Genomic DNA, 16,458 nt, shown 5'->3' with positions numbered 1-16,458 from the left:
AAAGAAGGAGATCAGGTTGGTTTGGCATGATCTACCTTTTGTAAAACCATGTTGTATTTTGTCCCATTTACCATTGACCTCAATGTCCTTAACTACTTTCTCCTTTAAAATTTTTTCCAAGACCTTGCATACTACAGATGTCAAACTAACAGGCCTGTAGTTACCCGCATCACTTTTTTTCCCTTTCTTAAAAATAGGAACTATGTTAGCAATTCTCCAGTCATATGGTACAACCCCTGAGTTTACAGATTCATTAAAAATTCTTGCTAATGGGCTTGCAATTTCATGTGCCAATTCCTTTAATATTTTTGGATGAAGATTATCTGGGCCCCCCGATTTAGTCCCATTAAGCTGTTCGCGTTTCGCGTCTACCTCACATATGGTAATATCTACCTCCATACCCTCATTCCCATTTGTCATGCTACCATTATCCCTAAGATCCTCATCAGCCTCATTAAAGACTGAGGCAAAGTATTTCTTTAGATATTGGGCCATGCCTAGATTATCCTTAACCGCCACTCCGTCTTCAGTGTTTAGCGGTCCCACTTCTTCTTTCTTTGTTTTCTTCTTATTTATATGGCTGTAGAATGCTCTTAATTTTCTTTCATTACATGATCTGGTGAAACATCCTTGTCTATCAGACAGCTAGTATTAAAACAGCATTGTTAGCACAAGAACACTCTTTGTAGCTTATTGTACTTTCAAGCCTTTATCATCTTTAGTCTTCAGTGATATTAATGGGAGATGTGGAAATATTATATATGATTGTTAAATTGAAGGGGTGAAAAAACCCTAATGCAATTGTTTTTACCCTAAGGAATGAAAACAATGAGATGATATTGTCTTGAGTGACCTTTCCTAAGTATAGGGATATATCGTCTTACACAATAGACTCTTGGTTCATGTTTCAATTACTGACCTTTACTGTGGAGAAAATTAATGCAATTTTCATTGTAAACCACCCGTACAAATAAGATTCATACGGAAGGTTTCCACATGCTAAATCTAACACAAATGGAAAATGTCAGCTGTTTGCTACTGGACGAATCTGACTTTTATTTGTTTGGCTGGAGCCTTTCTGAACTGTGCTTGTAAAACTTGGTGTATTTTTGGTACCAACTAGTACAACAGAAATTTTCTTATATCAGAAAAAATGCCTTTTTTTTCCTTTGGGGATTTCTTTTCCAAGCATAAGACACTTTATATTTCTTGGAAGTTAGTAAATAACCCTGCTTGCAGCCATAGCCTTATTTGATTTGATCCCATTGCATCTCAGTAGCTTAGCAGGGCTGTGCTACTCACTATTTGGATGGGAGACCCCCAAAGTAACAGGTGATGCTGCAGAAAATGGAATCGATTCAGTAGTGAGCAGTTTTCCTTATTTATCTATGGTAACTTATATGCCCCCTGCAGCACCTGCCAATCTTTAATGTATTTAACCTCACCACACACCTGCAAGATGAGGCAGTGCTATTATCCCCGTTTTATAGATGAGGAATGGAGGCGCAGAAGCTAAATGACTTGCCATGCAGGAAGTCTGTGGCAGAGCAAGGAACCGACCGTAGGTTAGTGCCCTAATCACTTGATCATCCTTCCTTCGAGTTTCTGCTGAACCAATTTCCAAACCCGGTATTGGCAGCAACTTTGTTTGGTCTCTTTTGTAGGAAAAGAAAAACTAAGATCCCGACAACCTGAGGTCATGAAAGATTCCATGCCACTTCCAAAAGAGTATTACAAAATCCTTATGAGTTGTATGCAACTTTTCTATACCTTTGTATTGGAGGGTGAAAGATGCCACAGTGATGTAATTTTAAAACAATCCCCGCTCCAGACAGCTATAGCCTGACAGATCCCAGAGTCTGAAATCTGCATCCAAGATGGCAAGAATCCGAGAAGGCATTCATCCACTGAGCAGATTGTGCCAAAGGGACGAAGCATTCTTATCTTTCACAGTCTTCTGTGTCGGCATTTGTGGGGAAAGGAGGAGCTAGCAATTAAGCCTTGTCATTTTCAAGACTGATCGTTTAGGTGGAAGGGAGTTAATCTGCTCTTCTGTTTTTGAACTAAGCGTCTGTGTGTTTATAATTTGTAAACAGTTCATCTCTCAGGGGTCGTGTTACAGTTCCCAGAAGCACGGTCTGTTATGTCTAACATGCAACAGAATCCAGAAGAGCTATGTGTGCGAGTATTTTGATACAACACATTAATGACAGGAAACAGAAACAGTGACCTTGTATACTATGACCCTACTAGCAGATTTCAACTTTAGGAGTTCCTGTAATAGGAAAAAAATGTATATTTTTCTTTTAAATGCAGACATTGCATAGAGATAATGTCATCAAACTCATTTTTCTTTAACTCGCAAGGGTGTTCCGACCACCCCTATCACTACCGCACTTGAAAAACTATGAAGATACTGAGCACAGCTAAATGTACTTAAGGATCTAGGCTCCCCTCAATGCACACATGCCATTTCGCTTACTATCCAAAAAGGGAGTACACTTGACAGGATGGTCATACAAGGGTCTAAGTTAATACTCTATTACAGGTTACATGGTATGGTTATGGTGAGATTTAGCTATGAAGTATTATGGTGATGGGCACCTGATAATGTAATAACAGAGTTGGCACAGCAGCTGCCTCTGCTATGAATAGCTCCACCCAGTTTCATGAGTTGCCAGGTATCATGAATACTTAATGCATATAGCAGTGAGGTCTAGAAGCAACACTGACCACAGCATCATGGTCCTCCCAAATAACCAGCATTTTGAACATTGTCTCTCAGGAGCATTCCAAAACCAAAGTGGTAAAAGAAGAATAAGGTCAAGTTTGGAGAAGTGCAAAATGCAGAGCAATTAGACTCATATCTCAGTTATCCATGTGCAAAAACAGAGTAACCCTATAGAAATTGGTGTAGTTACATCAGTGTAAAACTGGACCTAAATATTTTGGCTTTGTAGTATATTCATTTATTGCATAGTCCTCTGCCAATTTTGGACAAAACGCTTATTTAACAAATCTTCAAATGTCCTTTCCCCCCTTTTTTACATAAGGTGAAATGTACTGTGTGCCTCTACGTAGCAAAACAGAACCACCTCCCTCCCTCCCCCTCCACACACCAGTGAGACTTGTTTTATTGTTCTAAACCATGGTCACAGGCACATAGTACAGTCAAATTCATGGTTTAACTGTCTAGAGCTTTAAGACAAGGTAGATAGTTTTCTCTGAAGCAGCATGCACAAATGAAGAAAAGTAATGTGGTAAAACGAAAGCGAATACGCCTGTCCAAGTGAGTAAACACTGAAGAATGAGGCCATACACCAATAAAGATGAAGGCTCGCATTTTCAAATCTGGTGCCTAAAGTTAGGAAACTCCTCTGATTTTCAGACATGCTGAACATCTACCACTCCATGGAAAATCATGCAACTCTTAGTTTGAACATGTTAGCCATGCTTTATTGTAAGCATAAAATAAGCGGGAGGAATGATATAATGTGCTAATATGTGAATCAGACTATCATGATTACAGTTGGACAAATACTACCAAAAATGTAATGATAAAGATTTATTCAAATAAAAATAGTCAATTTACTTTTCATTAATTTTCTGCAAATTTCAGTGCACAGTGACTTTTGTTTGGAAGAATATTCACCTGGGAACACTAGCACAAATATGTCTGAGCACAAATATTAGCACCAGAAGCATTCAGTGGCCATCAAGAAAGATTCTTGTTGACTTTAGGATCATTCACTCAGCAGAAACAACAACATTTGAGTTAGTTGACCAATCACACAATGCAAACAGTGAATTATAAATGAGAAGACTTGAACTGATAGTTGTGGTACATAGACTGTGAGGAATCCACAGTCTGAAATAAATTATTTGTTACATAGTTTTGAATAATAACTGGTAGCTGTATGAAACTCAGATTTCTGCTCAGTTTTTTTAAATTTCTGACAGAACAGTAAGCTAAATGTAAAGAAGTTGTTCCCAGCAAATAGCTTGTTTAGATCGAACCCTAATGTACACAAGTGGGTAATGTTAAGGGTTTGTATACTAACTATGACTTTGATTTACTACTGAACAGTTAATTTCAACGTTCTATTAACCTATGGAATATTCAAGAAATGGCATGCCAAGTTATTATGAAATTTTGCAAGTTGCACATAACCTTGTGAATATTTATGCCCTAAAATCTAAATTCCTTTTGCTAACAGTTATTCATTAAATAATTCCTTACCTTTTAGTTCTGAAAGAATTTATAGACTATCAGATTCCCCTTCACTTAGTTATGTTTTTTTTGTAAGATGTATATATTAAGTTCTCGTAATCTTTCTTCATATGTCATGCCTTCTAATCCTTTTTATCATTTGTCATCTTGGTTTGATAAACTGGAAAGAATCCGATGTATTTTTCAGAATGAAGCGGGAGGATGAGCAAGTATATTCAGATAAACTAAGAGGCACCTCTCTTCAACCGCAATCCTTTGTACATTTCAGGAGCCAAACTAAAACCAACATTTTTGGAGGGTCTGAAATATTGAGATAACTCTCCCCAGCCCTCCACAAATCTCAGCATTTCTGGTCTCCAACTTGGACAAAAACTGGAAATGCCTCAATACCACAAGAAATGTTATTCAGATAGAATTTCCATCTGAGATTCAGAACTGGAATTGTTAAGAAATATTGTACCCAAAAGAGTACAATTTTCCCCGTGATTTCTAGCACACTTTTGGGGACTCCAAAGGGACATCAGTTTTTATAAGCTTCAAATAGGCATCCACACTTTGGAATGCTTATCCAAATGAAACCTCAGATATTCTCAGGTTTGCCCATCATTAATAGAAACCGCCTCTTCCCCCACCCCGCAGCCTGTGCAGAGTATAAACCACAATCTCCTGGAGTAAGACTGCATCATTTGCATTATTTCATTCTAACTGGTGTACCTACATGTGACACACTTACCTTGTCATCCTCATCTTCATCCTCATCCAGGTATGTGGTCTCCTGAAAAACATATGTCCATATTAAAATTCCTCATTGACAGTCAGAGGTTCAAAACATTTACATAACTTTTATCACATTTCATTTGGTACATTTAGTTCTAAACCATTTTTTTAAACTACCATTTTTATTTTATTACTCTATGTTCAAGGTCTTTTCCCCCCCAAGATCAGGAACAATAGCACGCAATAACCTATGCAAATTTTAAGTCTACATCGAGGTATTTGTGGCTGAGCCCAGCAGTCTGAAGGCAACAGGCTTTTAAATTCATTGCCAAGTTCTACTGTCTGTAAACAGCTTTGTTCTTAGTCTGATAAATGAACCAGTTGGTATGTCAAGGCTGAAGATTCTATACTCAGTTTGTTCTATCCTCACTGCTACAATGACTGCTCTCTCCCTTTAGGGCCATTACAGAAACATTAGACAGAAGAAAATACATTAGTATGAACATAATCAATCTCAAGAATCACATACAGATTTCTATACAGCATTATTCCTTCAGTTTGACTCCCACTCTGACAGGTAGGGAAGAAAACAAAAGACTTGGCTAGGGTGTGAACTTAGGGACCCCTGGCTTTCAATTCAAGCGTTTTTCTAGCTGAGCCTTTAACAGGATCCTCCAAGTTAATTTAGGTCTTGCTTATTCAATAGGAAGAGTTGAATTACCATATTAAAATGTTTAAACATCACTGAAATGTTGGGATGTGAAGGATCATAATTAAAGGTTGCTTTATTTAGGGAGGTAGTGGTATCTATTCATCAGAGCAAGGGCCTCAGAGCTAGGATATGTGAGTCCTACCTCCAGATCTGCCAATGTCTTTGCTGAAATGCCTTGCGTAGCTAGGTTAATAGTAATAATAATATTTTCCATATCTATGGCAGCTCCCACCTGAGATTCTTAAAACATATTGCAAGTCCTGATGATTATAGCCTCACAGAAGCCTAGTAATGTACACTAGGTTAATATTATCCCCATTTTACAGCTCAGGAAACTGAGGCACATGATTCGGGTTCCACATTTCCAGAGAACGTGATGTGCATTCAGAATGGACAAAATGAATTTTGTTTTTGAAAATTTACATGGGTACGTAGGCATGAAGAAAACTAAGCTACTCCACGTGCAGCCAAGGTCTGGATGAGCAGAAAGAATAGGATTGTACTCAAACCACTGGTATTTTGAAAAAGGGACAGTTATACTACCCACTCCTCCCACCCAGAGCATATGCAACTCAGAGCAACACTACCTATTTTGAGCTACAGGAGATATACAGAGTTGGAATTCAGAAAGCTCAGAATCTGGGTACCAGAAAAAGAATCCAAGGGATATTAAAGATGCTTTGACCTGCTAGAGGCTCAGTAAGGCTCCAATCCAGCAAAGCACTTGGGTGCACGTGTGTAACTTTGCTTACCGGAGAGCATCCTGTTGAGGTCAGTGGCATTACTATATGCACATATGGTGTGCCTTACTCCCAGGTTGCATATGTAGGGGAAGTGACCAACTTTTGATTAACCAAAGTCTTGTTGAAAATAGCTGTTCTGTACTTTTCAGCTGTATACGCATGGCACTTTGTGGTATCCATCACAAGCACAATAAAGATTTCAGTGAGATTCTGTTTGCTAGGGTACACAACACATCACTGAATGAGCGATGGGCAGTGGCAGCCATTAACTCTGCACTCTCCTGGTTTTATCTGGTTAGTCAGTCTCAAGATTATTTTATAGATTATCTTTTATATTTAATAAACTATTTGTCCTGGATTCTCCCCAGTGGGAAATTCCTATTTTGGTGATGGAATAAAGGACTCAGGGAACATACACAATACACTTATGAATACTTCCGACTTTCCCGACATTGGAGATTAGCAGATTCTCACCATTTATCCTCATGTCAAATCTGCATAGAGTCGCCTGTTATTGAAATATGATTTTCATCATCTTGTAACTACTTTTGACCTTGGAATGACTCAAAACTTCACTAGGAACAACTTGACTAGCTAAAATTATTTTTTTAATACATATTTGACCTAGGATGCCATTTATTCCTTCATTTAAGATCTCCATGTGGTTGCACTATGTTAAGTTGCTTTTTGTGTGTACAAATGACAATGCTTTTCTATGAACATTTCAAAAAGGGAATTTGCCTGGATGTCATTATCAGAATTATCATAAAGCTTTGAAACAGAATCTTCTAGGTGTTAATTTACTCTATTTCTTTCTAACTTCAATGACCTGTGCTATGTATAACATGTTCGAAGAGTGCTAACATTAACATCACAGAAATGACATTTTGTATCATAACAGAGTTCCATGCTGAAATTTACTTTTGCACAGAAAAGACTTTTATTCAAAAATCAGATCTAAAACTGAAATCTAGCTGGATTTGAACAGCTTTGTTTTTCTTTTTAAAGTCACAGTAAAAATAAGACGAGGATGATATCGATCTCACAGAATAGACTTTTAAAAACTGGCCTCTCTTTTGGGGTTGTGTTGGCCTTCCTCAGCCCCAGGAAGTCCTGAATCATTCCTGAAAAATAAACTGCAGGGCTGGATATGGACCCAGGGGTTCAAATCATGCCTCCTTGCAATCTGAGAGATCCAAGGGCCAAGTATTGTCCCATTCTTTGATTAAAACTATTTGAAACTTTGCAGCTGTTTAACAGCAGTAAGTTTTGTCCCACAATGGTTTATGACATGAAATGAACCACAAAACTCTAGAGACTATTATTTTGTTTTTAACAGGAACCTAGAAATAGAATACCATTTGGACATAGAACTAGCTGAAAACCCGTAAACTGTAAGATCATTTTTGCTCAAAGGCAGATTACAATTGGCCCTGAAACATTAGTTTACTTTACTTGCCTGGGTGTCCTGGGCACTGCTGACCTTCCCTGTTGTGATCAGAGAAAAGTTGTAAACAAAGAGCAGCAACAAAGCCAGAGGCACCATGTAAAGCTCTATGTGCCAAACAGTGACCACAAATACCTAAGAGAGACAAAGCAATAAGAGGGGATTAAAACAAGTGTTTAAAGAGAAACATAATAAACCCCTTCAATATTATCCCTACTAACATGCATCCTTGTATCTCTGTTAACCTCATTCCCACCCACACCCCTTCAATAAAGAAAATCTACCCAGATAGCTTATTCTCTTTCCATTGTGTTTCATCCATTAGGCTGACGTTTGTTAGCTTCTCTGTCCCCATCTCCTCAGAAGAGTACAAGGCCACCAACATAATGCTAGTGTATGGGGATTATTCCCTCTTTACTGGGACCCTGCCAAGTCTGGATAGCCATTGTCCCCAATGCCAGCTCGTAACAAATGCACTTGGCTACTCTTTAGGAGGCAAATCAACTCAGTTTCATTAAGCACTAATAGCCAGCAGGTTCGATGTGAGTGAGATGGAAACCTTCTGCCCCAAGTGCTGCTGTACATCCACTCCCATGGGACGATTAGACAGTGGATTTTTACAATGCTTTAATTATCTGCTGCTCCTTCTTCCCTGTGCCCAAGCTGATTCCTCATCATCTGGGGTGGCAAAGCAGCTCCCATGTTGAATGGTGTGGACAAAGAGAATAAAGAACTGTTATTTACCCCTTCCCAAAATGCAAAAAGCAGGGGTCACATGCTGAAATTAATAGGCAGAAGGTTTAAAAACAAACAAAAGGAAGTATTTCTTCACACAATGCACAGTCAACGAATCAATTTTGAAGCACTTAAAGGAGAGGAAAGTGATCAGGAACAGTCAACATGGATTCACCAAGGGCAAGTCATGCCTGACTAATCTAATTGCCGTCTATGAAGAGATAACTGGCTCTGTGGATGAGGGGAAAGCAGTGGACATGTTATTCCTTGACTTTAGCAAAGCTTTTGACACGGTCTCCCACAGTATTCTTGCCAGCAAGTTAAAGAAGTATGGGCTAGATGAATGGACTATAAGGTGGATAGAAAGCTGGCTAGATTGTCAGGCTCAACGGGTAGTGATCAATGGCTCCATGTCTAGTTGGCAGCTGGTATCAAGCGGAGTGCCCCAAGGGTTGGTCCTGGGGCCGGTTTTGCTCAATATCTTCATTAATGATCTGGAGGATGGCGTGGATTTCACCCTCAGCAAGTTTGCAGATGACACTAAACTGGGAGGAGTGGTAGATACACTGGAGGGCAGGGATAGGATATAGAGGGACCTAGACAAATTAGAGGATTGGGCCAAAAGAAATCTGATGAGGTTCAACAAGGACAAGTGCAGAGTCCTGCACATAGGACGGAAGAATCCCATGCACCGTTACAGACTAGGGACCGAATGGCTAGGCAGCAGTTCTGCAGAAAAGGACCTAGGAGTTACAGTGGACGAGAAGCTGGATATGAGTCAACAGTGTGCCCTTGTTGCCAAGAAGGCCAATGGCGTTCTTGGCTGTATAAGTAGGGGCACTGCCAGCAGATCGAGGGACGTGATCGTTCCCCTCTATTCAACATTGGTGAGCCCTCATCTGGAGTACTGTGTCCAGTTTTGGGCCCCACACTACAAGAAGGATGTGAAAAAATTGGAAAGCATCCAGTGGAGGGCAACAAAAATTATTAGGGGACTGGAACACATGACTTATGAGGAGAGGCTGAGGGAACTGGGATTGTTTAGTCTGCGGAAGAGAAGAGTGAGGGGGGATTTGATAGCTGCTTTCAACTACCTGAAAGGGGGTTCCAAAGAGGATGGATCTAGACTGCTCTCAGTGGTAGCAGATGACAGAACAAGGAGTAATGGTCTCAAGTTGCAGTGGGGGAGGCTTAGGTTGAATATTAGGAAAAACTTTTTCACTAGGAGGGTGGTGAAGCACTGGAATGCGTTACCTAGGGAAGTGGTGGAATCTCCTTCCTTTGAAGTTTTTAAAGTCAGCCTTGACAAAGCCCTGGCTGGGATGATTTAGTTGGGGATTGGTCCTGCTTTGAGCAGGGGGTTGGACTAAATGACCTCCTGAGGTCCCTTCCAACCCTGATATTCTATGATTCTATGAACCTACGGTACTCATTTCCAGGGCATGCTGTGAAGGCCAAAAGTACAACTGGGTTCAAAAAAGAACTAGATAGATTCATGGAGGATAGGCACATCAACGGCTATTAGCCAAGATCATCAGGGATGCAACCCCAGACTCTGGATGTCCCTAAGTCTCTGACTGCCAGATGCTGGGACTGGATGACAGGGGATGGATCACTCAATAATTGCCCTGTTCCCTCTGAAGCATCTGGCATTGGCCATTGTCAGTGCAGTCTATTGGGCTGGATGGACTAGCCCACTATGACCATTTTTATAGGGCAGGGCTCTGTGGTGAGCAGGATGCAAGGCCTCCCTGAATGGGATCAGAAAATCCTGTCTCCCAGCCACCTCTCAACACTGGATAACCACATTATTTCAGTTGTGTCTGGAGACCTCTGGGCCCACAGTAGGAGTATGATTTTGCTCATGGGGAGCGATACCTGAACTAGTGATGCCAGAAACTAAAAGCAGAAGCCAAATTTCAAAGTAAATTGATCTGCAAAATGGTTCAGAGTGGGATGGGACCTCCCTGACAGAGATTTAGAACAAAAATGGCTGGATTTTTCAAAGAAATCAAAGCAAATCAGGTTTTATCATCATCAACTCCTTCCTATATGCAGATAGCAGTAAATATTTTTGTGTAATGACATCATCTGAACAGGGTCTGAGCTTGGAGTTGATGGTAACACAGAATAAGGTTATAAATTAGGTCCACAATTGCCACAGGATGCATGTTGTGATCACAAAATTCTTTTTTCCAGCCATACAATGTGTTTCCAGGCCAGCCTAATGCTGTAAGTAGCTTTAAACCATAAACATCTGTCCTGGAATACAAGACACATATACCCAAGTGCTTTTCGATTTTTAAATCCAGAAATGCTGTTCTAGAATGAATGCTCAAGATCTAAAATCCCATCATTAGAATAACACAGCCAAGGTGGAATTTACTTAACTCATCTGTTTATTTAAAGGGGGAAAGAGCTGTGACATCACAGCTAACAATCCCCTGCCATGCCCTTTTTCTTTTACAGCTTTAGGTTGGTGAGAGGTGCTGGACTGACAGCATTGAAACTGAAACTCTACAAGGCAGGTACAGCATGAGCAACAGCAATAAAAACACCACCACCTCCTGCCAATGCATCCAAATACTGCGAAGGAGAAACTTTTGGGATGAGAGGATGGCTGAGTCTCCACATCTATTAATCCTCAGCCTTTCTGACACTGCTCACAAGAGTGCCAATTAGTGCCATTTGTGGCAGTGATTTTGTGATAGGGACACAAACTGACAGCTCCAACTCCTATGGCAAAATCCCAGCCCCACTGAAATAAATGGGAGCTTTGCCTTTGACTTCAGTGGGGCCAGGATTTCATGCCTGGGGAATGGGGATAGATGCACTCTGTAAATGAAAAAAGTTCTTTCTGTGTAAGACAAACTGCCCAGTTGTCACCCACTTGGGGCCCAACTCAGCCCAGCTACTAAGAGGGGAAAGACTCCACATGCTATCACCCATTCTAAGTCAGCCAACCGCTCAACAATGGTATTTTTCACCGATAACCCCTACTTTGTGTTGCTATGGAATGAATTAGAGGCTGTTTTATTGGGTTCTGATGGCCAGTAATAAAAAAATAGCCTAAGATATACGCTTTTAGAAAATGGATTCAATTCCAGACAACACAGTCCCATACTATTGATTCACAGCACTTGAAGTTAGAACATGACAAGGTAGATCACATTTTTCCACACTATACATAATTCGACTCCACCAATGTATGCAAGCATGGACCACAGCAGGACAGGAATTTGGACAAAACTGGGATAATACTTAGCTACCTTGAAGGAATGCTGTGAGGCTTTAGTCAATATTCATTGCAAAGAGCTTTGAAATCCTACAAAGAAGATGCTATAGAAGGTGGTAAAGTTCTCACAAAAGAGATTCCTCTGAACCTGTTTCAACCACTGCCCCCTCATACCTCTGCTTATTTAACGTTTCTGAGATACAGTAAGGGTGATTTCAGTTCTGGCCCTAATCCAAACACCACCCTGGACAAGAATGACCTCCACATATTTATCAAACCCAAGTTTTGATCTTTTTGTGGAAGCTCTTCAATGACAGCATGTATCGTTATGAATTAAAAAGTCAGTGTAACCTACTGAAGGAGGTTGTATACATAACACCTATCTGGGATAGTACTGAACTCAGTCCCATGATGATACAGAAAGGGACGGCTGGATTTAAGGACCCAAATCTGCAATCGTCTTTTGGAGTGCCACTGAAGTCAAAGAATCTCTGCAAGAACCTGCCTGCATGGATCCAATTGCAGAATCAGAGCCTGTGTGTACATTTTTAGTGCAGCGGTCACCATAATATCTACACTAGATAATCCAACAGAAGTCCCCAATTGTAATTCTAATATGAACTTTCAAACCCTCTGTCCTTTAGATAGCATATAAAATCAAGATCCTGTTCATTTGCAATCATTAATAATCCCATAGCACTTTTTGTACAAGTACGTTGTTAGGTCTCCTGACCAAATTACATTTTGAGTAGTAAAATTAAGCTTATTTACAAAATAGTTTCATAGCTGCAAACGGACAAGGTTGTTGATCAATTCCTTTCCTAAAGTTACATTGTATTGCTACTGATGCACCCATAGTCAGCTGCCAAATTCCAACCCACAGGTAGCTGCACTTCACTAAGCCTGCTTTGAAAGAGCTGATTTGCTTCTGTAGCTAGAGTACAGAGCGCTTTAAGCTCTGTTGCACAGTATGGTGGCAAGGGCAAATTTATTTATATATTCAGAAATTAGAAATTATTCAGCTTCAGAGGTATGTGAGGTGATTACTTAGAACACACAGTACAGAGCAGTTTATAAGGTACACCGGACCCTCGCGAGAACGCGGGATTTGGGATCCGAGCGCAGGACCGCGTTAACGCGGCAACCGCATTAAAATGAACTGTAATTAAAGTAATTAAATTCGGGATCCATGGCCACAACCGCGTTATATGCGAATTCGCGCTATATGGAGGCGTGTTCTAGTGAGGGTTCGGTGTATTTGAAATGTGCCTTATAAATAGTTCCATAGCATCATTCAGCCGAAGACATAAAAGAAGTTCCATACAAACACACGAAGTTAGATATTCTCATTCTCACTTTATACTTATGGAAACTGATGCAGAACTAGGTTAAATTACTTATTCAGGATCACAGTGAGCCAATGGCAGAACAGGAAAGAGAACCCAGGAGTCCTTGCCCAAAGTACTTTACTCTAACTTAACTTTTTCATAGTGCTTCATATTATCAGTAGACCGAACTCCTTCCATTAAATATTAACCATTAGCACCATCACCACCTACATTGGTAAACTGCATATTCCAGATGGGAAAAGTTAGCAAGCAAAAGTAGAAGCCAATTTCTGAAATAAAAGTAAAAAAAAAAAAAAAAGGCAAAGAATTTTTGTGAAAGGGCTGAACTGGGCAGTATAAGAACCAATAAGGAATAGACTTATAAGAATTATAAAACATAACAACGACAGTTCAAAATAAAAATACAAATGAGAGAGACCTTTCTGGAGAAGGAAGAACTCTTGGAGTTAAGATTTAGAGTGGAGTCCTGTCTAGAACAGAACACTAGCATCATAGCTTTGGAGACAGTCCACTTGATTTCAGCTGATTAATGTGTTGCTGTTTCAAAGGGCCTAATAACTACAAGTTAAAGCTCTGGAGGTTTGGAAACCATTTCATCTGAAAAATCACAGAAGAGGAGTCCAACTGTTCCTGTCAAGAAGCATGGAGCTTGAACAACCATGAGAGTGGCCATTTTGACAGCAGTGTAAAAGATGAGAGAAGGCAATCTGAGCTGAAACCCTTAGAAACACATTTTGAATCTGGCTTTTCTGTCCTTCTGGTTCCAATTTAGAATCTGACTATTAAAACCAGATTTTAGATGGGTGTCTCCTGAACTATGCCCATAAAATGTGTACCACCAGCAACCCCACAATCATGGGGTAGAATAATTTTTTGGAGATTTAGAATCCTAATTTGGGGGGCGGGGTGAGGTGTTAGCAATGTCAGTGTAGTATCTCTGTATGGTAATTATGAATATTTATCTCTAATAAACAAAAGCTTCCCTTTGGCCCAGTAAACCTTTTTGACAAAGTGAAGGTTAACACCACCACCACCCCGCCCCGTGCGTTGTGTGACAGAGTAATTCTTGGGACATGACAGTGATGGGAAAAGTACAAAGAAATAATTTTCATCAGATGGAAAAAAATAAAAAAGGGAAAGGACATGAAACGTGAGCAAAGAACCTTTACTGGAACTGCAATTTGTCAGGCTGACCATTCTAAGTCCCAGTCCTAAGCAAATGCTTCATCAGTGGAGCTGTGAAAAAAGTTTGCAAAACACCCCCCCAAAAACCAAAACTAAAACCCCCAAGCCCTTAAAACACATCTCACAAGATTTCACTGATCTCAAATCTGAAACCAGCTTTGTCAAAAGGTTTGCTTAGATTCATGAACCTGGGCCTGGTTGGGGGAAAACATGAGCTAATCTGAAGTTGTGCCTCCAAGGTATCCATTTTGGCCCCAAACCAGAACTCTGATTTTGACCTGAGATACAAATATGGTCCAATGCATTGAGCATGGTCCTAGGGAAGAAGAGCTCCACAATTCTAATCTATCTAAAGGCTAAGCTAATGTATTCAGGTCCTTGTATACATAATAGTGACTATCAAATAGGAGTACCTGTCACAGCTGAATGCTCAATGATAGACAAAATTACAAGATATCTCTCTTCAGATAATACTTTTAATCCCTCCCTGTACCAAACAAACTAAGGGATTTTAGCCTATACAATATGGTATTGACCTTAAAAAAAAAGTTCAGATGAATCTCTAGGAGAAAATAGGCCTACTGACAACTATTTCTGGCAGAGACTTATTCCTATGATTAAAAGAGAAAACACACAAAGTGGCAACATCAAAGAGCAAGCAGCTTTAGCAGCAAGGTCTTACAAAATGTGAAAATGTCACATTATCAAGAAATACTTGGCTACTACACACATCTGACCGTGACAGACTCTCACAGACTCTTGATCATTGTGGCCACACCCCCTCGCAGTGCGCCCCCTTATCGTGTGGAACGGTGCAGCAGTGGCATTGTCTGTTTCCTGTGGGGCCTTCAGCTGTTCCACCCAGCCTCCAACACCTGGCTAGCTCTCTGGCTAGGTCACCTAAATGTTCCACCCTTTCTGGGGTACCCCCAAAGTCCAAAACAAACAAAGAGATGTGATCTCTTCCCTTCCCTCAGGGAGGCCCTGAGGCATCAGTCTTCCCCAGTTCCTGGCTCCAGCCAGCCTTCTCCCCCACAGTGAGAGAGCGCACCGTCTGCTCTTTCTCCCAGTCAGCCAGCAGCTGAGGTGGGCTCTCTTTTTCACTCCTCCCTCAAAGACTGTCACCTGTTTCAGATATCACAGGGTGGGGGTTACTGCACCCCCAACGGCCCACTGACCCTTTCCTGACTCATGTGAGGTTTATACAACCCATCACAAGAACCAAGTCCAAATCCTGGCCCCCAACATGAAGTCTGAGCTACCAGACTGTGTACTGGGAAATGCCTCCAGAGCTAGAGCAGCCTCTTTGTCCTATGGATGGGAAGCAAAGGCTGATGCATCCACATAGCATTGTCTCCACCATCCCTACTGTGCCTATTGCACTGGTTCTCCAAATCCTGCCCCCACCACCCCAACACACTCAGTGGCAGTATACCAAATACAGTGCCTAACAGCAATGCAATTAATTCAAGAAACAGTTGATCAGCAAGACTGTATTAGAATTCCTCTTTCTTTGTAATGCAATAACATGAGACATAAAACATGTGGCAGAAAGAGAAATAATGTTTAAATAAACAGTTGCTGACAGAAGAAACCTATTTGCTTTAGATCTAATTTGCTTTTCCCCAGCAAAAGAATGTGGGGAATCTCAATAGTCTTATGAAGTGTATGTTCTACTGAGCTTGGATCACTGAAATCAAAAATGACCCGAAGGAAAGGAGATCTTTAAATATTTATACCATGTTACCTGCTATCACTACATTGCTCTGTGCATCTCATCAGTGTAACAAGTTCCTGATTTTAAGGGTGTACCTCTGGCAAAGAAATGTTAGCAGCCCTCTACAAACCCTCCATCACAAACAGGACTAGCTTCTAAGCAAAAGAAATCATGCCCAGAAAGAATACAGTCTCTGTGCATTAGATGCATGTCACTGCACAGAACTAGGGATTAGAACCTAACGTATGTTCAGAAAAAGGGCTCTTAACAACAACAACAACAAAAAACAACCTCTAAAGATATTGGTTACACAAGACTGAGGAGCAAAAAAGGAAAAGGCCTGGACAGTCATTACAAATGGATTAGATCGTTGCAGCCCTTACTCAG

At 40.5% G+C, this 16,458-nt stretch overlaps 1 protein-coding gene across 6 annotated transcripts in view; it reads right to left on the bottom strand.

Annotated features, from left to right (window-relative positions):
• Positions 1 to 16,458, bottom strand: part of MCTP2 (multiple C2 and transmembrane domain containing 2) — a 162,956-nt gene that overhangs the window by 21,556 nt on the left and 124,942 nt on the right. For 5 of the 6 annotated variants that reach the window (XM_048867608.2, XM_075133195.1, XM_075133194.1 and 2 more), the window contains 2 exons: positions 7,863 to 7,985; positions 4,965 to 5,006 (listed from right to left, as the gene is read on the bottom strand). In XM_048867608.2, the coding sequence (XP_048723565.1) occupies positions 4,965 to 5,006; positions 7,863 to 7,985 (165 nt within the window). Of the gene's footprint in view, positions 1 to 4,240; positions 4,392 to 4,964; positions 5,007 to 7,862; positions 7,986 to 16,458 lie in introns of all 6 variants that reach the window. The other variant, XR_012670295.1, reaches the window with a different exon arrangement.

Source organism: Caretta caretta, chromosome 10, assembly GCF_965140235.1.
Source record: "Caretta caretta isolate rCarCar2 chromosome 10, rCarCar1.hap1, whole genome shotgun sequence".
NCBI lineage: Eukaryota > Metazoa > Chordata > Testudines > Cheloniidae > Caretta > Caretta caretta.
Note: the sequence above shows the minus strand (reverse complement) of the source record. Positions and strands in the feature narration are given on the sequence as shown.